Source organism: Ranitomeya variabilis, chromosome 5, assembly GCF_051348905.1.
Source record: "Ranitomeya variabilis isolate aRanVar5 chromosome 5, aRanVar5.hap1, whole genome shotgun sequence".
Lineage (NCBI taxonomy): Eukaryota > Metazoa > Chordata > Amphibia > Anura > Dendrobatidae > Ranitomeya > Ranitomeya variabilis.
This window is the reverse complement of record NC_135236.1, coordinates 19,252,104-19,276,873: the sequence shown is the minus strand read 5'-3', so window position 1 is coordinate 19,276,873 and position 24,770 is coordinate 19,252,104. Positions and strand designations below refer to the sequence as shown.

Sequence of the window (24,770 nt, the reverse complement as noted above, 5' to 3'; positions counted from 1 at the left end):
CACCGATGATCCCAGTCATGTGACAGGGTCACCGGAGCGAGCATTTCTGGCCATATGGCTGGAAGCTCTTGTTAAATGCTGCTGTCAGAGTTTGACAGCAGCATTTAACTAGTTAATAGGCATGGGTGGATCATGATTCCACCTGCGCCTATTGCGGGCACATATCAGCTGTTAAAAACAGCTGACATGTCCCAGCTTTGATGCGGGCTCACCACTGGAGCGCACATCAAAGCGGGAGTTCTGCCATCAGATGTGCTATTCCATCCGAAGGCAGAAAGGGGTTAAAGGGAAGCCGTCACCCCCCAGGCATTTTTAACTAAAAGAGCCACCTTGTTCAGCACTAATGCTGCATTTTGTCAAGGTGGCTCTTTTAATTGGCGTCCCTGCTAAAGCTGAACTATTCATTTTTAGAATTTGCCTTTTCTATCTGTAGTTTGTCAGGGGGGTATGTCTTTCCCCCCTGACACAAACGCCTCCAGGCCATCACTCAGGGCCTCCATGCACCGGGCGCCGCCTCCACTTCCTTCATTAACTTCCCCAATGCCTGCGCTGTAAGTTTTTTGGGGGGCATGCACAGTTTGCGCTGCAATTCGACTCCCATCACATGATGGGAACTTACAGTGCAGGCACCAGGGAAGTTAATGAAGGAAGTGGAGGCGACGCCCGGTGCATGGAGGCCCTGAGTGATGGCTGGGAGGCGTTTGTGTCAGGGGGGATAGACATGCCCCCTGACAAACTACAGGTAGGAAAGGCAAATTCTAAAAATGAATAGTTCAGCGTTAGCAGGGACCCCAACTAAAAGAGCCACCTTGACAGAATGCAGTATTAGTGCTGCACAAGGTGACTCTTTTAGTTAAAAAGGCCTGGGGGGTGACAGATACCCTTTAAGATAATATGTTGTCATCACAGGTACTAATAAAAATGTTGTCTCACCCCTCAAAAAAATAAGCCATTCCACCGCTTCTTGGAAGAAAAATAAAAATGTTATGAGTTTTGTAAAATGGTTTCACAGCTCTAAAAACCACCAAAATATAAAAAAAATAACTGGACATGTTTGCTATTGTCACAGTCGTATTGATAAGGACAATCATATTATTTGGTCATTTTTACCACAAAATGTACACCGTAAAAACAATTCCCAAAAAACAATGTCTGAATTGTGTTTCTTTTTTTCACAATTTCACCAGACTTGGATTTTTTCCCATTTTTGAGTACACTATGTTGTAAAATTAATGGTGTCACCAAAAAGTACAGCTCAGCCCTCAAATAAAAATATTAATAATAATAATAATAATCTTTATTTATATAGTGCCAACATATTCCGCAGCGCTTTACAGTTTACCAGTTTCAAACACAACAGTCATAAGTAACAATGTTAACAATACAATAATTAAAGCAAAATAAGCCGCCCCTGCTCGTGAGAGCTTACAATCTACAATGAGGTGGGGAGATACAAAGTACAGGTGTGTATTTACAATGATGTATTTACAATGATGGTCCAGCCATCTTCAGGGGGTGGGGGACAGATGAAGATAGTGAATGGGGTACACACACACACAAACATAAAATGACTTTGATTAGTGAACGTGATAGGCCGCTCTGAACAAATGTGTTTTAAGCGAGTGCCTAAAACTATGCAAATTGTGAATGGTCCTAATTAGTGTTGAGTATTCCGATACCGCAAGTATCGGGTATCGGCCGACACTTGCGGTATCGGAATTCCGATACCGAGTTCCGATACTTTTGTTATATCGGAAATCGGAATTGGATCCATATGCATGCAAAAAATAAAGAATTAAAATAAAAAATATGGATATACTCACCTCTCCGGCGGCCCCTGGACCTTACCGCTGTAACAGGCAGCCTCCGTTCCTAAGAATGAGCACCTGAAGGACCTGCGATGACATCGCGGCTTGTGATTGGTCACGTGAGCGGTCACATGAGCGGTCACGCGACCAATCAGAAGCCGTGACATCATCGAAGGCCCTTCACGCGCTCATTCTTAGGAACGGAGGCTGCCGGTTATATCGGTAAGGTCCAGGGGCCGCCGGAGAGGTGAGTATATCCATATTTTTTATTTTTATTCTTTATTTTTTACATGTATATGGATCCCAGGGCCTGAAGGAGAGTTTCCTCTCCTTCAGACCCTGGGAACCATCCTGGATACCTTCCAATACTTGTGTCCCATTGACTTGCATTGGTATCGGGTATCGGTATCGGCGATATCCGATACTTTTCGGGTATCGGCCGATACTATCCAATACCGATACGTTCAAGTATCGGATGGTATCGCTCAACACTAGTCCTAATATATTGGAGTAGAGCATTCCAGAGGATTGGCTTGGCACAGCACGGGAGAAGTCTTGGAGTGTGGAGTGGGAGGTACGGATTAGTGCTGAGGTTAGTCGAAAGTCATTTGCAGAGTGCAGCGGTCGGTTAGGCCGATAGACAGAAATGAGGGAGGAGATGTAAGGGGGTGCCGCACTGTGAAGAGCTTTGTGGGTGAGAACAAGTACTTTGAATTGTATCCTGTAATGAATGTGCAGCCAGTGTAATAACTGGCAAAGAGCGGATGCATCTGAGTAATAATTAGCCAGATGGACAACCCTGGCTGCTGCATTAAGTATGGACTGCAGAGGGGAAAGTCGAGTGAGGGGGAGGCCAATTAATAGAGCATTACAGTAGTCCAGGTGGGAGTGGATTAGGGAAACAGTGTGGGTTTTTGTTGTTTCCATGGTGAGAAAAGGGCGGATTCCCCTCAAAAACAAGCAGTCATATGAATTATGGCTCACAGAAGAAGGGGATGAAAAAAACGGACAGAAATTGGCTACACGGTGAAGGGTTTAATACAATTATTTAATTTACCTTAAGGTACCTTCACACTAAGCGACTTTGCAGCGAGAACGACGACGATCCGTGACGTTGCAGCGTCCTGGATAGCGATCTCGTTGTGTTTGACACGAAGCAGCGATCTGGATCCCACTGTGATATCGTTGGTCGGAGCTAGAAGTCCAGAACTTTATTTGGTCGCTGATCACCCGCTGTCATTGCTGGATCGGCGTGTGTGACGCCGATTCAGCGATGCGTTCACTTGTAACCAGGGTAAATATCGGGTTACTAAGCGCAGTGCCGCACTTAGTAACCCAATATTTAATCCTGGTTACCATTGTAAAAGTAAAAAAAAAAGTACATACCGCTGTGCTCTGTTTTACTGCCGGCGCTGACACATTCAGTGCAGTAAGCTCTGAGCAGCAGCGCGTAACCCTGTGGACGCCGGGGGACGTGACAGACATTGGAATGTGAGTATGTACTGTTTTTTTTTTTTTTACTTTTACAATGGTAACCAGGGTAAATATCGGGTACTAAGCGTGGCCCTGCACTTAGTAACCTGATATTTACCCTGGTTACCCGGGTGCTGCAGGGGGACTTTGGCATAGTTGAAGACAGTTTCAACGATGCCAAAGTTGTTCCCCTGATCGTTGGTTGCTGGAGAGAGCTGTCTGTGTGACAGCTCCCCAGCGACCACACAATGACTTACCTACGATCACGGCCAGGTCGTATCGCTGGTCGTGATCGTTGGTAAGTCGTTTAGTGTAACGGTACCTTTAGTGTTTATAACAATTTTTAAAAGTATCCAGTAACTATCATGACCAAATTAGAAAGCAAGTTTGATTTTGTAAAAAGCTTTTTTAAAGTCTTTGTTCCTCATGGTGTATATAATAGGATTAAGCAGTGGAGTCAGCACAGTATAAATTAGAGATAAGGCTTTGCTCATGGTCATGAATTTTCCTTTTGTTGGAAACATGTAAACAGTGATTAATGTCCCATAGAATAAGGAAACTACAATGAGGTGGGAGCTGCAGGTGGAGAAGGCTTTATGTCTACCGGTGTTGGGTGGGATCTTTAGAATGGTGATAGCAATGCACACATAGGAAATCATAATTATTACAAAAGGTCCTACAACAACAAAAAATCCTAATATAAGAACCTGGTTATGAATCCTGGATGTATCAGAGCAGGAGAGCTGCAGTATGGGCTCTAGGTCACAGTAGAAATGGTCGATAATGTGTGGTCCACAGAAATACAAATTAGGCATAGAAATGACATCTGTCAGTGCCATGATAAAACCAATTAACCAAATTATATTTACCAACCTTTCACAAAACCTGTGATTCATTATAGAGTTATAGCGGAGGGGATTACAGATGGCCAGATAACGATCATAAGACATCACTGACAGTAGAAGACATTCAGAGGACTCTAAAGTAACAAAGAAACACAACTGGAATATGCAGGAGTTAAAAGACACAACAATGTCTCCATCTAATATGGTGTGAAGAAGAGTGGGGACTATATCTGTAATCACCAGGAGGTCACACAATGACAGATGTGTGATGAAGAAGTACATCGGAGACTGGAGGGTTTTACTGACTGAATACAAAGATATGATGAGAAGGTTTCCAAAAATGGTCCCAAAATATACAATAATAAGTAGAGGAAAAAATAGAAATTTTAGGCAATGAACATTTGGAAATCCCAGAAGGATGATGGAGGTGATATTACTTGGCATCCCTTCTTGAAAACAAGGTGTTGAGAATACTTAATGCTATCAATATCAAAGATCTACTTAGTTTTTATAATTTGCCATGTTAAAAAAACTAATATTGCATTTTTGTGCCCATAAGCTTGGTTCTGTTAATGGTCAATAAAACTTTGAAGGAACATCTTTCTTGATAGTAAAAATTATATCCTAGAAATAATTTGAATATTTAAGATATAAGTTTTCATATTTAATGTACATGTATACAGATTGAAAAATCTATAATAAATGTGAGTGGCTTTTTTGAAATTTAAAGTCGCCAATTGTGCTCAATTTTCCCCCAAAAGTTTATTTGCAATTAATAAATTTGCGTGAATCTCAATATTGGAAAGCCTGTAAATGGTCAGAAAATACACATTGGCGAGAGGAGAGAGAAAAAAAGGACCATGGTAACAATCAGAACTTACACTTTATAAGAGAGAGAGAGAGAAAGAGAACACTTCTGACCATAAAATGTTACTCTCTACAGGAGAGAATTGTGATGAGCTTAAGAGTTTACACTCTATCAAAGAGTGGCAGAGAGGACCTTGCTGACCATAACTGACATTCTACAGGAAAGAGAGAGACAGGACTCCACTGACCATAAGAGCTTACACTCTACTGGAAAGAGAAGACCCTGCTATACATAAGAGCTTACAGCTTACAGAAGAAAGAGAGAGGGAGGACACCACTGACGGTAAGAATTTACACGCTATGAGAGAGAGAGGACCCCACTGACCATAAAAGCTTACACTCTACAGGAGAGAATGGATCCCGCTGACCATAAGAGCTTACACTCTACAGGAGAGAGAGGATCCCACTGACCATAAGAGCTTACAGTCTACAGGAGAGAATGGATCCCGCTGACCATAAGAGCTTACACTCTACAGGAGAGAATGGATCCCGCTGACCATAAGAGCTTACACTCTACAGGAGAGAGATGACCTCACTGATCATAAGAGCTTACATTCTACAGGAGAGAGAGGACACCACTGACCATAAGGGCTTACAATCTACAGAAGAGGGAGAGAACCCCACTGACCATAAGAGCTTACACTCTACAGAAGAGAATGGATCCCGCTGACCATAAGAGCTTACACTCTACAGGAGGGAGAGAGGACCCCACTGACCATAAGAGCTTACACTCTACAGGAGAGAGAGAAGACCCCACTGACCATAAGAGCTTACACTCTACAGGAGAGAGAGGACCCCACTGACCATAAGAGCTTACACTCTACAGGAGAGAGAGGACCCACCTGACCATAACAGCTTTCACTCTACAGAAGAGAGAGAACCCCACTGACCATAAGAGCTTACACTCTACAGGAGAGAGAGGACCCCACTGACCATAAGAGCTTACGCTCTACAGGAGAGAATGGATCCCACTGACCATAAGAGCTTACACTCTACAGAAGAGAATGGATCCCGCTGACCATAAGAGCTTACACTCTACAGGAGGGAGAGAGGATCCCACTGACCATTGGAGCTTACACTCTACAGGAGAGAGAGGACCCCACTGACCATAAGAGCTTACACTCTACAGGAGAGAGAGGACCCCACTGACCATAAGAGCTTACACTCTACAGGAGAGAGAGGACCCCACTGACCATAAGAGCTTACACTCTACAGGAGAGAGAGAGAGGACCCCACTGACCATAAGAGCTTACACTTTAAGGAAGGGAGAGAGAGAGGACCCCACTGAGCATAAGAGCTAATACACTACAGAAGAGAGAGGACCCCACTGACCATAAGGGCTTATATACTACAGAAGAGAGAGAGGACCCCACTGACCATAAGAGCTTATACAATGCAGAAGAGAGATGACCCCGCTTACCATAAGAGCTTACATTCTACAGAAGAGGGAGAGAGGGGACACTGATAACCATAAGAGCTTACACTTTAAGAAAAGGAGAGAGAGGACCCCACTGACCATAAGAATTTACTCTTTACAAAGAGAAAATTTTATCCAGTGACTCTGATGATGGAAAATGAGTCTCACATAAAAACTGTACTCCACTGAAAACTTCTGATCTGCCATGTCCCAAGTATTGACCACCACTGAACAAAATATGGTCATCCATAATATTTCATAAATGCACGGCATGATGATGAGGGCCATGCGGCAAAACAAAATTGTTATACCACTTTTTTCCTTTTTCAGTTTTTTCGCTTAGCAAATTGAATCTCAAAATGTTTAAATTAGCAAATTTTAGGAAATTAGTTTCAAACTCGATCCTTCGCAATCCAATCCAGTCTTCTCTATTCTTTAACCTAACACATAACATGTTCATTAGATGGCGAGAAAGAAAAATATATTGATGAAGAAATCAGTAACTAGACACTTAACGAAGCACATGCTAATTAACACGTCGCGTTAGGTCATGTGTTCTGCTTCACAACATCTTAAAACATCGTGGTTTGAGCAATCCCCAAAAGTTCTCTATCTGTAAAAAAAAAATAAACAAATTTGTAACCTTTGCAAGTTAGTTTGAAGCAGAAATATTTCTGTTGCTAGTATTATTTGCTTATGCAGCTAAAACTTGATATTTGTGAATTTTGTATGATTTTTTGAAAAAGGCAATTATTTAATATTGGGATTGATCACTCATGCTTAGTATATGATTAAGGATAAATTCACTCTAAAACCTCTCATTCCAACATACTCATAGACTTAACGGAGTTGTTCTGTTGCTCCATGGACATACATTGTAAAAGCCTCTTCTAGCTCACTCATAAAATACAGAGTCAGCCGGCACATTGGAAAAGCCAGAAAACTTAGAAGAGGACCAGAACAGCACTGTAAACTGGGGTAGATGGTGATTGGTGAGTATATTAACACATTTACCTTACACTACATAAACATTTAAGGAATAAGAAAATAATAGCTCTGAGTCCTCCACTGCTCCCGGTGTCTGATGTTGTCTGCAGAGCTATTCTCACATCAGTAGTGCTGAATGCAATATCAGAACTCAGCAGCTCTGCAGATGTAGACAGCTTCAGCCACTCAGAGCTGCTGAACTCGTTGACTTTTGTACAGCACTTTATTTGATCAAATTCTGAACTGGCCCAATGTGATCATATTGCTAATGTGCAAACAAAACTTTTCCACATTTTTTTATTTTTTATTTTCTCACTTTGAAAATCAAAAGTTTTTTTATTAGGATTAGAGATGGGAGGACACATGAATGTTTGAGTTATGACGAACAGTTACAAAAAGTTCAGGTTAGGGTGTCATGCATATATTAGGGAGACAAACACCCGGTTTTCGGGCAGCTGAACCCAAACAGTAACACGGACATCCTGATGAAGTCCATATTCGGTGCCCGTGGCCGAACAGTAGGTGTTTGTTACAGACTCTGAACTTTATTCTTCAGGTTCACCCATCTCAAACTAAGATCTCTTTAAGTTTATTTTTATCAATTTATCCTTCATGGTCACCCTACTGACCAGATTTTCACTCATATACACAACTTTGGACTCACAGTCTCTGAATATAGTTAAATAGATAAATATATTTATTGATATATATATATATATATATACACTCACCGGCCACTTTATTAGGTACACCATGCTAGTAACAGTTTGGACCCCTTTTGCCTTCAGAACTGCCTCAATTCTTTGTGGCATAGATTCAACAAGGTGCTGGAAGCATTCCTCAGAGATTTTGGTCCATATTGACATGATGGCATCACACAGTTGCCGCAGATTTGTCGGCTGCACATCCCAAAGATGCTCCATACAAGGCAGGATGGATCCATGCTTTCATGTTGTTTACGCCAAATTCTGACCCTACCATCCGAATGTCGCAGCAGAAATCGAGACTCATCAGACCAAGCAACGTTTTTCCAATCTTCTACTGTCCAATTTCGATGAGCTTGTACAAATTGTAGCCTGTTTCCTGTTCTTAGCTGAAAGGAGTGGTACCCGATGTGGTCTTCTGCTGCTGTAGCCCATCTGCCTCAAAGTTCGACACACTGTGCGTTCAGAGATGCTCTTAGGCCTACCTTGGTTGTAACGGGTGGCGATTTGAGTCACTGTTGCCTTTCTATCAGCTCGAACCAGTCTGCCCATTCTCCTCTGACCTCTGGCATCAACAAGGCATTTCCGCCCACAGAACTGCCGCTCACTGGATTTTTTTTCTTTTTCGGACCATTCTCTGTAAACCCTAGGGATGGTTGTGCGTGAAAATCCCAGTAGATCAGCAGTTTCTGAAATACTCAGACCAGCCCTTCTGGCACCAACAACCATGCCACGTTCAAAGGCACTCAAATCACCTTTCTTCCCCATACTGATGCTCGGTTTGAACTGCAGGAGATTGTCTTGACCATGTCTACATGCCTAAATGCACTGAGTTGCCGCCATGTGATTGGCTGATTAGAAATTAAGTGTTAACAAGAAGTTGGACAGGTGTACCTAATAAAGTGGCCAGTGAGTGTGTATATATATATATATATATATATATATATATATATATATATATATATATATACTTTTTTCAAAATCCAGAAATAAATATAAGTATAATTGCCGACATTGAAGTTTCCATGTGTTTGTTCATAATGCTTGAATATTTTGTTTAGCCTCAATCTTATTTACAAATTTTCAACCTAGTTTTCTACTATTAGTTTCCTGACATTTCCAAAAATACTTTTAAATATTTCACGTATTGAAACAATAAGGTTTAATGTTTTTTTCCAATTTAAATGAGTTTTTGATCATAGTCAGCATTCTTAAATATCATCTAATTAACCAATGTATCATTATTGAGGTAAAACTTCCCCAAACATATTATTATTGATATGATAATCAATATCCAAATTATCCAAATCTAGGTTCCTACACTTTAAAAAAATAAAAATGTGCTTACAAAATGAATTTCCCCAATTTTTCTTTTTCTATGATTTCTTGTTGCAAATGAAGTTGAACTTTTTAATTTGAGTGTAATTGAATTTTACAAAAATGTACAAAAATCTGTCATGTTCACTTGATGGTTGATATTAATTTTGTTTTTACATTGGTAAAGAAAAAAATATATTGAATGTACATCTATTCATTCATTTTCCTTACTATTTATTGACATTCTTAGCCTGTTTTATGCATACACTGCTCATAAAACGCTAAGGATCTAGGTCCAGTGGATGCGCGTGCAGCGCGAAATGGCAGAAGCTGTTTCCTTGTCTCCACCTCTTCTCCCTGCCACTGTGTGTAATTCCACTTTTGAATAAAGAATCACGACTGGTACAGTGAGTGCTACCTTCTTTTTCAATTGGACAAAAGTTAAGGATATTTGGCTTTCTTGTTAAATTTATGTAAAACATAAAAAGTTCACACTACAGTGATATCTTATTGTGAAAGTAGGGCATTTAAGTTGAAGCATGCAATGGTGATGACCTCATCTCAAACAATTTATTGAAACAAAAGCCAACAACAATGGTGGGTATATTCCATCAAAAAATGTCAATGTCTCAATAACTTGACATGTGGTCTTGAGCATCAACCACAGATTGACAATGATGTCTCATGTTTTTAACAAGCAGAGTTATTGTCCGCTAAGGCATGTCATGCCACTCTTCTTGAAAGAAAGCCTAGAGGTCATAGAATTTTGGGGGTACAGAGTTACGAGCCTCTACACAGTGACTTTGCTGATCCCATAAGTTTTTTATAAAATTCAGGTATGAAGAAAGTGCAGGCTGCTCCATTTCAGGTACCTCAGTCATTCCCTAAAGGTGCAGCATTGATGAACTGGAGCATTGTTGTGTATGAATATGAAATTAGGCCTGTGTTGTTCATGCAGAAACACAATGAATTGATTATTGATGTTATTCAAGTAATAGGGGCATGTTACTGTACTATTCACAAAGTGTAAGGCAGTTCAGTATTGACTAGATTCATCTGCCCACACTATAACACCACCACAAAAAGCTCTTCTGGTGACAACAGTGGTTTATGCCTAGCGATCTGTTTCACAACTTCAACATCATTGGTGGCTATCATTTCTGCTCAGGGTGAAACGACATTCATCGGTGAACAGCACTGAGGTCCACTGGTCCCTTGCCCAGAGTAGATGCTCCCTGGCCCTTGCCTATGCCTGGTGGTGTGGTCAGCAACCATTGCAGGTCATCAAGCATGCAGACCACGCTGATCTAAATGTTTTTGAATGATCGGATGTAAAACTTGGGTGAATCTTCCCTCACTTAAATGTGCCTGGAGTTGTGTGGCATTCATCATCCAGTTCTGAAGGGCATTGCTCACAATGATGAGTTCATCAGTGTGGCATGTGGCCAAAACACGTCCATGTCTTTCTGTATCTCTGTTGCAACCTGCTCATAACTCTGTGACACTCTTAGCTCAGTGGCCACTTCCATCTGTGAAGTTTTCAAGTAGGATGTTCTCAATGTTGAAGTACTGTTGGTCAAATGTTAGGTGTCGTCTTGGTCTCATGATGTAAAAAAGTGAACAGCATTATGTGTAAGACTGTTTAAATATCAATTTCAATTGAACCTTGAAATATACTAGGCAAATTCATGAATCAAATACCTCGTTTGATTTTTTTTCCTTTAAGCTCCTTATTAGAGAACAGCAAGTTGTGCAAAAGAATACTGGAACTTTAAATAATTGGACATGTGAATACAAAAGTTTAGAGGTTAAATAATGTTCACCTGAATAGGTAAGAGAGCAGTTTGGATTTATACTGAAACTTTGCCCAAAAGTCAAATATGCCTAATATTTCATGAGTAGTGTATTTCTCAAAAACTTATGATAGCAGCAAAATTCTATGTAAAGATCAACAGTCGCACAGGCTCACCTCAGCTTTATCTATTCCGTGCAGTCTTCTAAATATCAATTATCTAAAACACAAGTGAAGAACAGAGCACAGCCAGGATCATAGCCAAAGAGGTAATCTGATAATAATGCATTAATATATGGTCAATTTATACTGCAAGATCCAGTGAGATATCCAGAAAACTCCCTTGTGTACACCATGAATGCAAAGCCCAGAAATTAATTAATTCAATTGAGGTTTAATCTTTGTGAATTTTGTAATTTTACATGTGTTGAAAGGTAAGAAAATATAATTAAAAATTGAAAATATTACAAAGATATAGTTTCAAGGTCCACGGAATAATAAAAATTCATGTCTGAATCAATAGAGAATGTTTATTATATACAATAAAATCAAAGTATGACCTTGTATAGCACCATCAATCAAAAAATAAACTTGTTGCTTTTTAAATGTTGCACAATAGAATAATATGTCATGGAAGCAGAACTTTGTGTGCTACAGTTCAGCCTCCTCCATATGATGTAGCCATGTGCATGACACCTTACGGATTGTGTCCGACAATTCAAAGTTTCCATGCATGCGGCCCTATTTGGAAAAGCTGACAAGATTAATGTATGGTTTTGTGGGGAAAAAAAACAACATAACCTGAATTTCATTTTCAGTATTTATATCCTAGTTCTTATAATGTTTGGAAGAAACTGAGGAACCAAATGTTCCAAATGTGCGTCGAGGCACAGGTGTCTAGGTGATTGGCTCGTGTAAATATATCCCTTATGGGATCATAATGAAAATGTCTCAACTCTGATCTTATATACAATAGTCAAAATAAGTAATTGATAAACTGTCAATTTTGCAACTTTTCTCACCTACAAAGAATGGAGAGGTCTGTAATTTTCATTGTAGGTGCACTTCAACTGTGAGGGGCAGAGTATAAAAAGAAATAAAAAAACTGAAAATCACATTGTATAATTTTTAAATAATTAATTTGCATTTTATTGCATGAATTAACTATTTGGTCACCTGTCAACCTGCAGGAATTCTGGTTCTCACAGACCTGTTAGATTTTCTTTAAGAAGCCCTCCTACTATGCAGTCATGACCTGTTTGAACTCATTACCTGTATAAAAAAACACCTGTCAACACAATCACACTCCAAGCTCTCCACCATTGTCGAGACAAAAAAGCTGTCTAACGAAACCAGGGACAGAATTGTAGACCTGCACAAGGCTGGGATGAGCTACAAGACAATAGGCAAGCAGCCTGGTGAGCAAGCAACAACTGTTAGCACAATTATTAGAAAATGCCGGAAACACAAGATGACTGTCAATCTTAATCAGTCTGGTGCTCTAATCAAGATGTCTCCTCGTGGGGTAAAAGCCCAGAACTACATTTGAAGAACTGGTGAATGACCTAAACAGAACTAGGACCACAGTCTCAAACATAATCATTAGTAACCCACTATGCTGTCCTGGATCACAAATCCTGCAGGCCATGCAAGATTCCCCTGCACAAGTCAGCAAATGTCCACGACTGATTGCCGTTCGCCAATGGCTATTTGGATCAACCAGAAGAGGCATGTGAGAAGGTTATGTGGTCAAATGAGACCAAAAAAGAACTATTTGGCTTTCTACTCGATTCGCTGTGTTTGGAGAAAAAAGAAGGATGAGTGCACCCTAAGAACACCGTCTCAACAGTTAAGCATGGTGGAGGAAACATCATACTTCGATATGATCAGAGAAAGCTTTGGCCCACAGCACCCACTGCCCCTCTTAGCTGCTCACCCCTACTCCTCCAAAACCAGCTTCTCCACCATGACAGAACATCAGCTCTCCACCCTCCTGTCAAGATCACACCTCACCACCTGCACGCTCGACCCGCTCACATCCCACCTCATCCCTAACCTTTCCACGGTCTTCATCCCAACCCTAACGCACCTTTTCAACCTCTCACTCACAACAGGTGTCTTCCCCTCATCCTTCAAGCATGCCAAGATCACACCCATCCTCAAAAAGCCATCCCTCGACCCATCCTCTGTGTCTAGCTATCGCCCGATATCTCTTCTTCATTATGCCTCCAAATTGCTGGAGCAACACATCCATCTTGAACTGTCCTCTCACCTCTCCTCCTGCTCCCTCTTTGATCGATTACAATCTGGCTTCCGTTCCCATCACTCAACTGAAACTGCCCTAACTAAAGTCACCAATGACCTACTAACTGCCAGGAGCAAGCGACACTAATCTGTCCTCCTTCTCCTGGACCTGTCTTCTGCCTTTGACACTGTGGACCACTCCCTTCTGCTACAAATCCTCTCATCACTTGGCATCACAGACTTGGCCCTTTCCTGGATCTCATCATATCTGATAGATCGGACATTCAGTGTCTCACTCCGCCACACCACCTCTTCACCTCGCCCCTTGTCAGTCGGTGTTCCTCAAGGCTCTGTTCTAGGACCCCTGCTCTTCTCCATCTACACCTTTGGTCTGGGAGAGCTCATAGAATCCCACGGTATGCAGTACCATCTCTATGCTGATGACACGCAGATTTACCTATCCGGACCTGACCTCACCTCCTTACTTACCAAAATCCCGCACTGTCTGTCTGCTATTTCAGCCTTATTTTCTGCTCACTTTCTACAACTGAACATGGACAAAACAGAATTCATTGTCTTTCCCCCATCTCACTCTACCCCTCCACCAGACCTATCCATCAATGTCAATGGCTGCTCACTTTCCCCAGTCCCACACGCCCGGTGCCTCGGGGTGATCCTCGACTCTGCCCTCTCTTTCAAGCCACATATCCAAGCCCTTGCCTCCTCCTGCCGCCTCAAACGCAAAAACATTTCCCGGATCCGCGCATTCCTTGACCGCGACACCGCAAAAACACTAGTGCATGCCTTTATCATCTCCCGCCTCGACTACTGCAACCTCCTACTCTCTGGCCTCCCCTCTAGCACTCTGGCACCACTCCAATCCATCCTACACTCTGCTGCTCGACTAATCTACCTGTCTCCCCGCTATTCCCCAGCCTCTCCTCTATGCCAAGCCCTTCACTGGCTTCCTATCGCCCAGAGACTCCAGTTCAAAACCCTCACAATGACCTACAAAGCCATCCACAACCTGTCTCCTCCATACATCTGTGACATGATCTCCCGGTACCTACCAACACGCAACCTCCGATCCTCTCAAGACCTCCTTCTCTACTCCCCTCTCATCTCTTCTTCCCACAACCGCATCCAAGACTTCTCCCGTGCTTCCCCCATACTCTGGAACTCTCTACCCCAGCACATCAGACTCTCGCCTACCATAGAAACTTTCAAAAAGAACCTGAAGACTCATCTTTTCCGACAAGCCTACAGCCTGCAGTGATCCTGAACCTACTGAACCGCCGCACAACCAGCTCTACCCTCTCCTAGTGTAACCTCACCCATCCCCTGTAGACTGTGAGCCCTCGCAGGCAGGGTCCTCCCTCCTTATGTACCCGTGTGCCTTGATTTTGCTCATGTTTAATGTATTTGTCTATATTTTCCCCCGTATTTCACATGTAAAGCGCCATGGAATAAATGGCGCTATAAAAATGAATAATAATAAATAATAATAATACTTTGAAAGTGAAAAGTCGACAGGACAACTTCACCGTATTGAAACGAGGATGGACGACCTCATGTATCTTTAGATTTTGACCAACAAGGTCCTTCTCTCAGTAAGAGCATTGAAGATGGCTCTTGGTCAGTTCTTCCAGAATGACAATGACCTGAAACACACAGTCAGGGCAATTCAGGAGTGGCTCTGTTAAGAATCATTTCAAGGTTCTGAAATGGCCTAGTCATTCTCCTGAGCTGTACCCAATAGAAAACCTTTGAAGAAAGCTGAAACTCAATGTTGCCAAATGACAGCCCCAAAACCTGAAAGATCTGGATAAGATCTATATAAAGAAGAGGGTCAAAATCCCTACTGCAGTGTGTGCAAACTTGCTCATGAACTACATGAAACATCTGACCTCTGTGATTGCAATGGTTTCTTTCTCAAATATTTAGTTGTTTTTCTATAGTATCAAGTACTTATTTCATTCAACAAAATGCAAATTAATCATGTGAAAATCAGATTTGTTTTTAGATTTTGTCTATTGCAGTTGAATTGTACCTACAATAAAAATTACAGACCTCTCCATTCTTTGTTGGTAGAAAGACTTGCAAAATTGGCAGTGTATAAAATACTTATTTTCTAAATCATACATATTTATTTTTTGCATACTTATATCCCTACTAAATTAATGGATGTTATTCAAAAAAATGCATGTAGTTGAACTATGCATTTGCAATTTACTCTGTTATTTTTCTCTTATCTTTTTATAGCCATCCATATTCAATATAATCTTTTTGTACTGACTATTTCATTTTGAGAAGAGATGTTGGAAACTTCAAAGGTTAGGGTTGGGTCGCCAAAATGTCTCTGTTCATCGAACAGTTAGATGAACGTACCAAAATTCCATTAAATAGAATGGGATGATGGGATGCCAAAGCAAACACCATAGGGAGTAACAAAAAGCCACCCAAGCAGCTAAAATTACATAGTAACATAATTATTAAGGTTGAAGGAAGACTGTAAGTCCATCTAGTTCAACTCATAGCCTAACCTAACATGCCCTAACATGTTGATCCAGAGGAAGGCAAAAAAAACCATGTGGCAAAGAGTAAGCTCCACATTGGGGAAAAAAATTCCTTCCCGACCCCACATATGGCAATCAGAATAGTTCCCTTGATCAACGCCCTATCAAGGAATCTAGTGTATATACCCTGTAACATTATACTTTTCCAGAAAGGCATCCAGTCCCCTCTTAAATTTAAGTAATGAATCACTCATTACAACATCATATGGCAGAGAGTTCCATAGTCTCACTGCTCTTACAGTAAAGAACCCTCGTCTGTTAATATGCTTAAACCTTCTTTCCTTCAGACGTAGAGGATGCCCCCTTGTCCCTGTCTCAGGTCTATGATTAAAAAGATCATCAGAAAGGTCTTTGTACTGTCCCCTCATATATTTATGCATTAACATAAGATCACCCCTCAGCCTTCGTTTTTCAAAACTAAACAGCCCCAAGTGTAATAACCTATCTTGGTATTGCAGACCCCTCAGTCCTCTAATAACCTTGGTCGCTCTTCTCTGCACCCGTTCTAGTTCAGCTATGTCTTTCTTATACACCGGAGACCATAACTGTGCACAGTATTCTAAGTGTGGTCGCACTAGTGACTTGTATAGAGGTAAAATTATGTTCTCCTCATGAGCATCTATGCCTCTTTTAACCCCTTCCCGACATGTGACGGTATAGTACGTCACATGTCGGGACCCCCGCTTTGATGTGCGCTCCGGCGGTGAGCGCACATCAAAGTCGCGACATGTCAGCTGTTTTGTACAGCTGACATGTGCGCGCAATAGCGGCGGGTGAAATCGCGATCACCCGCCGCTATTAACTAGTTAAATGCCGCTGTCAAACGCAGACAGCGGCATTTAACTACCGCATCCGGCCGTGCGGCCGGATATGAGCGCATCGCCGACCCCCGTCACATGATCGGGGGTCGGCGATGCTCCTCCATTGTAACCATAGAGGTCCTTGAGACCTATATGGTTACTGATTGCCGGTGGCTGTGAGCGCCCCCCTGTGGTCGGCGCTCACAGCACACCTGCAAATCTGCTGTGTAGCAGCGATCTTATGATCACTGCTACATAGCAGAGCCGATCGGGCTGTGCCTGCTTCTAGCCTCCCATGGAGGCTATAGAAGCATGGCAAAAGTAAAAAAAAAAGTTTTTAAAAATGTGAAAAAAATAAAAAAAATATAAAAGTTTAAATCACCCCCCTTTCGCCCCAATCAAAATAAATCAATTAAAAAAAACCCCAATCTACACATATTTGGTATCGCCGCGTTCAGAATCGCCCGATCTATCAATAAAAAAAAAGCATTAACCTGATCGCTAAATGGCGTAATGAGAAAAAAATTCGAAACGCCAGATTTACGTTTTTTTGGTCGCCACGACATTGCATTAAAATGCAATAACGGGCGATCAATAGAACGTATCTACACCAAAATGCTATCATTAAAAACGCCAGCTCGGCACGCAAAAAATAAGCCCTCACCTGACCCCAGATCACGAAAAATGGAGACGCTACGAGTATCGGAAAATGGCACAATTTTGTTTTGTTTTGTTGTTTGGAATTTTTTTTTCACCACTTAGGTGAAAAATAACCTAGTCATGTTAGGTGTCTATGAACTCGTAGTGACCTGGAGAATCATAATGGCAGGTCAGTTTTAGCATTTAGTGAACCTAGCAAAATAGGCAAGCAAAAAACAAGTGTGGGACTGCACTTTTTTTGCAATTTCACTGCACTTGGAATTTTTTTCCCGTTTTCTAGTACACGACATGCTAAAACCAATGATGTCGTTCAAAAGTACAACTCGTCCCGCAAAAAATAAGCCCTCACATGGCCAAATTGACGGAAAAATAAAAAAGTTATGGCTCTGGGAAGGAGGGTAGCGAAAAACGAAAACGGAAAAACGGAAAAAGCTCCGGGGGTGAAGGGGTTAATACATCCCATTATTTTATTTGCCTTTGAAGCAGCTGCCTGACACTGGCCACTGAATATGAGTTTGTCATCCACTCATACACCCAGGTCTTTTTCATTAACGGTTTTGCCCAGAGTTTTAGAATTAAGCACATAGTTATACATCTTATTACTTCTACCCAAGTGCATGACCTTACATTTATCCCCATTAAAGCTCATTTGCCATTTATCAGCCCAAGCTTCTAGTTTACATAAATCATCCTGTAATATAAAATTGTCCTCCTCTGTATTTGTTACCCTGCAGAGTTTAGTATAATCTGCAAATATTGAAATTCTACTCTGAATGCCCCCTACAAGGTCATTAATAAATATGTTAAAAAGAAGAGGGCCCAATACTGACCCCTGTGGTACCCCACTACTAACCGCGACCCAGTCCGAGTGTGCTCCATTAATAACCACCCTTTGTTTCCTATCCCTGAGCCAGCTCTCAACCCACTTACACATATTTTCCCCTATCCCCATTATTCTCATTTTATGTATCAACCTTTTGTGTGGCACCGTATCAAAAGCTTTTGAAAAGCCCATATACACTACATCTACTGGGTTCCCTTGGTCCAGTCCGGAACTTACCTCTTCATAGAAGCTGATCAAATTACTCTGACATGAACGGTCCCTAGTAAACCCGTGCTGATACTGGGTCATGAGGTTATTCCTCTTCAGATACTCCAGTATAGCATCCCTTAGAATGCCCTCCAGGATTTTACCCACAGTAGAAGTTAAACTTACTGACCTATAATTTCCGAGTTCAGTTTTTGTCCCCTTTTTGAATATTGGCACCACATTTGCTATACGCCAGTCCTGTGGTGCAGACCCTGTTATTATGGAGTCTTTAAAGATTAAAAATAATGGTCTATCAATGACTGTACTTAGTTCCTGCAGTACTCGGGGGTGTATCCCATCTGGGCCCGGAGATTTGTCAATTTTAGTGATTTTTAGACGCCGATGTACTTCCTGCTGGGTTAAGCAGGTGACATTTAATGGGGAATTTTTATCACTAGTCATTTTGTCTGCCATGGGATTTTCTTGTGTAAATACTGATGAAAAAAAGTCATTTAGCATATTGGCTTTTTCCTCATCCTCATCCACCATTTCCCCCAGACTATTTTTAAGGGGGCCAACACTATCATTTTTTAGTTTCTTACTATTTATGTAGTTAAAGAATATTTTGGGATTATTTTTACTCTCTCTGGCAATGAGTCTCTCTGTCTCAATTTTTGCTGCCTTGATTTGCTTCTTACAGAATTGATGTAATTTTCTGTATTTATTTAGTGCCTCATCACCACCTACTTCCTTTAATTCTCTAAATGCTTTCTTTTTGTCCATTATTGCGCCCCTTACAGCTCTATTTAGCCATATTGGTTTCCTCCTATTTCTAGTAGGTTTATTCCCATACGGGATATACTGTGCACAGGTCCTATCCAGGATGCTAATAAACGTCTCCCATTTTCTTTGTGTATTTTTATGTCTCAGGATATCGTCCCAGTTAATTGCACCAAGATCATCAACTTTCTACCATCTTCCTACTGCATCTCTGAAGCTCAGCCACAGTGATCTTGGGGTTCTTCATTGCCTCTCTCACCAATGCTCTTCTCCCACGAGTGCTCAGTTTGGCTTGACAGCCAGGTCTAGGAAGACTTCTGGTTGTCCTAAACTTCTTCCATTTAAGGATTATGGAGGCCACTGTGCTCTTAGGAACCTTGAGAACTACAGAAATTCTGTTGTAACTTTGGCCAGATCTGTTCCTTGCCACAATTCTGAGCTCCTTAGTTAGTTCCTTTGACCTCATGATTCTCATTTGGTCTGACATGCACTGTGAGCTGTGAGGTCTTATATAGACAGGTGTGCGCCTTTCCAAGTCAAGTCCTATCAGTTTAGTTAAACACAGCTGGGCACCAGTGAAGGAGTAGAACCATCTCAAGGAGGATTACAAGAAAATGGACAGCATGTGACTTAAACATGAGTGTCTGAGCATAGGGTCTGAATATTTATGGCCATGTGATATTTCAGTTTTTGTTTTTTATTAAATTTGCAAAAATTTCTACAGTTTTGTTTTTTTCAGTCACGATGGGGTGCAGACTGTACACTAATGTGAAAAAATGAACTTTTTTGAATTTAACAAATGTCTGCAATGAAACAAAGAGTGAAAAATTTAAAGGGGTCTGAATACTTGCTGTACCCACTATAGAATGAAAAGTGTTCTGTGAGATATTCAGAGATTTGGCTATTTTTTACAACCTAACTCTGCTTTAGTTTTCTTGACAACTTTATCCCTGACCTGTTTGGGGGGCTTCTTGGGTTTCTTAATGCAGTTTAGACCCTAATGTTGTCAAACAAACCTATGAGGCCTTCACAGAACAGCCGTAGCTATAAATAGAAAAAAATACACGCATAGACTTAATATACCAAGTATGTGACTTCTTGTTTCAATCTGACTACAGGGAAGCTGAATACAAATGTATGTTAAAATTTTCAGATTTTCACATTTGTATTTTAAAAATATTTTTTAAAGTATGTATAATTTCCTTTGCACTTTACAAATACTTGTTACTTTATGTTCCTATATTATGTAAAATCACGATAAAATACAATTAAGTGTATGGGTGAAAAAATATAGAAAAGTTCACAGGCTATGACTAATTTTTTATTGCCCTATTTACTGATTTTTGGTCAGTTATTCAGGATTGTGTGATGCCTTCATACTATTAAAAATGTCTTTACATATTTTGGGGGGATCAATATCTATTACAAACATCCAGACATGTTCATGATGAATATATACCAAAAACAGGCAGAGATGCTTACCTGTCTGAATAGGCCTCAATACAAATGCACAAGCAGGGTGCAGCGGACCCAAATAAAATAGCAAATGCACAGGTGCAATACCTAATGAAACAGCCAGCCTTCAATAAGGGATTGGCCGTGTGGTACACCAATGCACTAAGATAAAAACTGTATGTGGCGTGTTCACACAATCTTAGTGCATTGGTGTACCACACGGCCAATCCCTTATTGAAGGCTGGCTGTTTCATTAGGTATTGCACCTGTGCATTTGCTATTTTATTTGGGTCCGCTGCACCCTGCTTGTGCATTTGTATTGAGGCCTATTCAGACAGGTAAGCATCTCTGCCTGTTTTTGGTGTGTTTTCTTGAATTGTTCCTTTTTTGGTGTTTTTCATGATGAATATATGCAATGATCATCATCTGTTTATAGAATTAAGTTTGTGGGTGTATATTGAAATAATTTGTAAAAGTTCAAGGGTAAGAATACATTTCAAGGCGCGATGGACTGTGACTGGGTCATTCTCACACATGGATTTGCTCTGATCTAAACCTTCCATTGTGGCTCTTTCTGCATGTTTAGGGTCATTGTCGTGCTATACGGTGAACCTACTTCCCTACTCAAGTCTCAAGAGTTTTGCAGCCTCTAACAGATTTATCCTAAGAAAACCTTTGTTAACCAATAGATGATAAAGTCTGGTTCCATTTTGTCTAAAGGTGTCTGTAAAAATAAGACAAACGTTACAAATAATTTTGTTTAGGAATTTAACTTTGAAAAGGACCAACGTGATTACTAATATTTATTTTATAAATGACGGAACAAAAACTTATTTCTTAAAAAGTATCTAAAAGAAATATTTCTCCAGGTTTCAAGTTTTCGTCTGAGAGCAGCATTATCTAGATAAAGAGACCATCATTTCAGTTATGAATTATGTATTCACCTGTTTGATGCCGTTTTGATAAAAGAAGGACTTTATCTCCTGCAGATTGACAAGTGCTTTGAATGCTATAATTATTTATAATATAAAACGAATTCAAATCAGGACTGGAGAGTTTGGAACTTCATATCCAGATGTAGTTTAACTCTTCATTTCTTATTTATATTACAGTTATACCTATTTAATACATTTATTTTGTTTCTTTTAAATATTATTATTATTATTATTATTATTATTTTTTTTTTTTGTAAGAAATGCTGGGTTATTTATAGATTAATTATACTTAAAAACTATACTTATAAAAAAGTAAAGGACAATGTATTTTAGAAGTCTGGCTCATTATTCAGGGAATAATGGGAAGTTCTCTTTAATTTTATATATTACATGTTCAATTTACATTTATTTAGGTCTAGTCTAATGATCTGGTGATTTTATTTAATGAGTATTGAATGGTTTATTTTCTGTGCATTTTGTGAACTATTTATTTTTACTTACCGAATATACTCGTGTATATGCCAAGTTTTTCAGCACTTTGTGCTGAAAACGCCCCCCTCGACTTATACATGAGTCACTGTCCCAGAAAGACGGCGGGGGAGGGGAGCAATGGAGCAGTGGGTCACAGGAGGCAGGAGCCTGCGGCTGCAGCTCTAACTGTGCCCACTGCTAAAGAGAAATGAATATTCACTGTGCTGGCAGTGAATATTGATTACTCTTATAGCATACACAGTTACAGCTGCAGCTGTCGGCTTCCAGCACAAATTCTACATACCTTCCCTGCGCGCCCTCGTTTCATCTTGCTAGTTCCAGCGTCAGCAGCTTGTCCTGTCAAGCGATCACGTGTCCCCGCTCATTAAGGTAATGAAAATTCACTGAACTCCACTCCCATAGGCATGGAGTGAACATTCATTACCTTAATGAGCGGGCCATGTGATCACTTGGCCGGAAGAGCTGCTGGTGCCGGAACTAGATGCAGCAAGGGCACGCTGGGAGGGTAAGTAGGACTTTTTTTTATAAGAGCCATGCATAGAAGGATAGGGGATAAGGAGCTATGCTTACAAGAACATGGAAGGGGGAGCCACACATACAAGGACAGGGACAGGAGAGCCATGCATACAAGGATGGGACAGGGAACCATTCATTCCGGGATAGCGATGAGGGGACAATACATACCCGGCTTATACAGCTCTGGCAAAAATTAAGAGACCACTGCAAAATACTCAGTTTGTCTGATTTTTCTCTTTATAGGCATATTTTTTAGTAAAATGTAAATTGTTCTTTTATTCTATAAAGTACTGACAACATGTCTCTACATTTCCAAGCAATAATTTTTGTATTTTTTTCTGACAAAGAAAATTGGTCAAAATGAGAAAACAAACAGTGCTATTAGACCTCATATAATGCAAAGAAAACAAGTTCATAATCATTTCGAAACAACAATACTAATGTTTTAACTCAAGTAGAGTTCAAAAATCAATATTTTGTGGAATAACCATGATTTTTAATCACAGCTTCCATGCATCTTGGCATGCTTTCCACCAGTCTTTCACACTGCTTTTGGCGCAAAAATGTAAGCAGTTCTTCTTTGTTTGATGGCTTGTGACTATCCATCATCCTCTTGATTACATTCCAGAGGTTTTCAATGGGGTTCAGGTCTGGAGATTGGGCTGCCATGACAGGGTTTTGATGTGGTAGACTCTTAATTATTGCCAGAGCTGTACTCGAGTCAATATGTTTTCCCAGTTTTTCATCGCAAAATTAGGTGCCTCAGCTTATTCTAGGGTTGACTTCTACTCGAGTATATACGGTATATTTTTAGAATTTTCTTTACAAGGTGAAAAATGCTTTTCAATTTCTACTTTCCCCATCTAGCTGGAAATTTGCAGTCATTTGAAAGTGACAATTGTCACCATTGTGAGAGTTGCGGATTCCCGCCTTCTAGTGACATCAATCAACATGCTTCAATCTGCACTTTAAATGTATGCTGCCTTGGATTTAAGGCCAGGACCAACAATCATAAATTTATATTGTTTCAGAATTAAGGAATATCATTTGAATGTAGCATAATTCTATTGTTTCTATTCATTCTTCTAGCATAACCACTATTTGTTCTTCATGTTTGAGAACAATCTAACTGCAGTCACAGAGTTTTTCCTTTTAGGATTTGAAGTCAGTAAAAGTTTAAGAACTTCACTGTTTTGTTTTTTCTTGTTATTTACTGTACAATATGTGGGAATCTCCTGATCATCGCCCTGGTGTCCACCAGCAAGAACCTCCACACTCCAATGTACTTCTTCATCTCTCAACTGTCTGTCAGTGACATCTTAGTTATCACAGATATTGTCCCTAAGATGTTGCCTTTTCTTCTGAATAATGGGGGGAGCATTACTTTTATTAATTGCATCACTCAGTTTTATTTTTTATCTGGCTTGGAAACATTTGAATGTCTTCTCCTCGCTGTAATGTCTTATGACAGATATGTGGCCGTCTGTAATCCTCTCCGTTATACAGTTATCATGACCAGTGCATACTGTGCGATATTAACCATCATCTCTTGGGTTTTTGGATTTTCTATTGTCCTGTTTTACATTGTTACAACAGCAAAACTAAACTTTTGTGGTCCGAACATTATTCACCATGTGTTCTGCGACATTGTCCCCTTACTAGAACTTTCCTGTTCTGACACTTTCAATGTTCACTTAGAGATTTATATTCTTAGTATTCCAGTGGTAATCATTCCTAGTTCAATTATTGTAGCTTCTTACACCAACATAGTTTTCACAATCTTAAGGATCCCATCCAGTACCGGTAGACAGAAAGCCTTCTCCACCTGTAGCTCCCACCTCACTGTGGTCTCCATATTCTACTGGACAATATTCAGTGTTTATGTTGTCCCAACAAAAGGCTCATCATTGAGCGCTAGTAAAATCCTAACCTTACTATATACTGTTCTTACACCCTTAATTAATCCTGTTATCTACAGTCTGAGAAATAAAGATATTATTAAAGCTGTGCAAGACGCAGTTCATAGATGCCTAGTCAAGAAAATTATCAACAACATTGTAGATATCCCTTAG

General features: G+C 40.4%; 2 protein-coding genes across 2 annotated transcripts; one reads left to right on the top strand and one right to left on the bottom strand.

Moving 5' to 3' along the window:
• Nucleotides 1–3,655: 3,655 nt before the first annotated feature.
• Nucleotides 3,656–4,570, bottom strand: LOC143774673 (olfactory receptor 11L1-like). Its single transcript, XM_077262425.1, has one exon. The coding sequence runs from the start codon at nt 4,568–4,570 to the stop codon at nt 3,656–3,658; it is 915 nt and encodes a 304-aa protein (XP_077118540.1).
• Nucleotides 4,571–22,610: 18,040 nt separating this feature from the next.
• Nucleotides 22,611–24,770, top strand: LOC143774672 (olfactory receptor 6B9-like). Its single transcript, XM_077262424.1, has 2 exons — nt 22,611–22,687; nt 23,960–24,770. Exons 1-2 carry the CDS (start codon nt 22,611–22,613, stop codon nt 24,768–24,770), a joined length of 888 nt encoding a protein of 295 aa, XP_077118539.1.

Coding starts and splice junctions, on each gene's coding strand:
- LOC143774673 (XM_077262425.1), bottom strand. CDS start 4,570: ATGCCAAGTAATATCACCTCCATCATCCTTCTGGGATTTCCAAATGTT.
- LOC143774672 (XM_077262424.1), top strand. CDS start 22,611: ATGAGCGGGCCATGTGATCACTTGGCCGGAAGAGCTGCTGGTGCCGGA. Junction 22,688..23,959: donor AGCAAGGGCACGCTGGGAGG/GTAAGTAGGACT, acceptor GGTGTCCACCAG/CAAGAACCTCCACACTCCAA.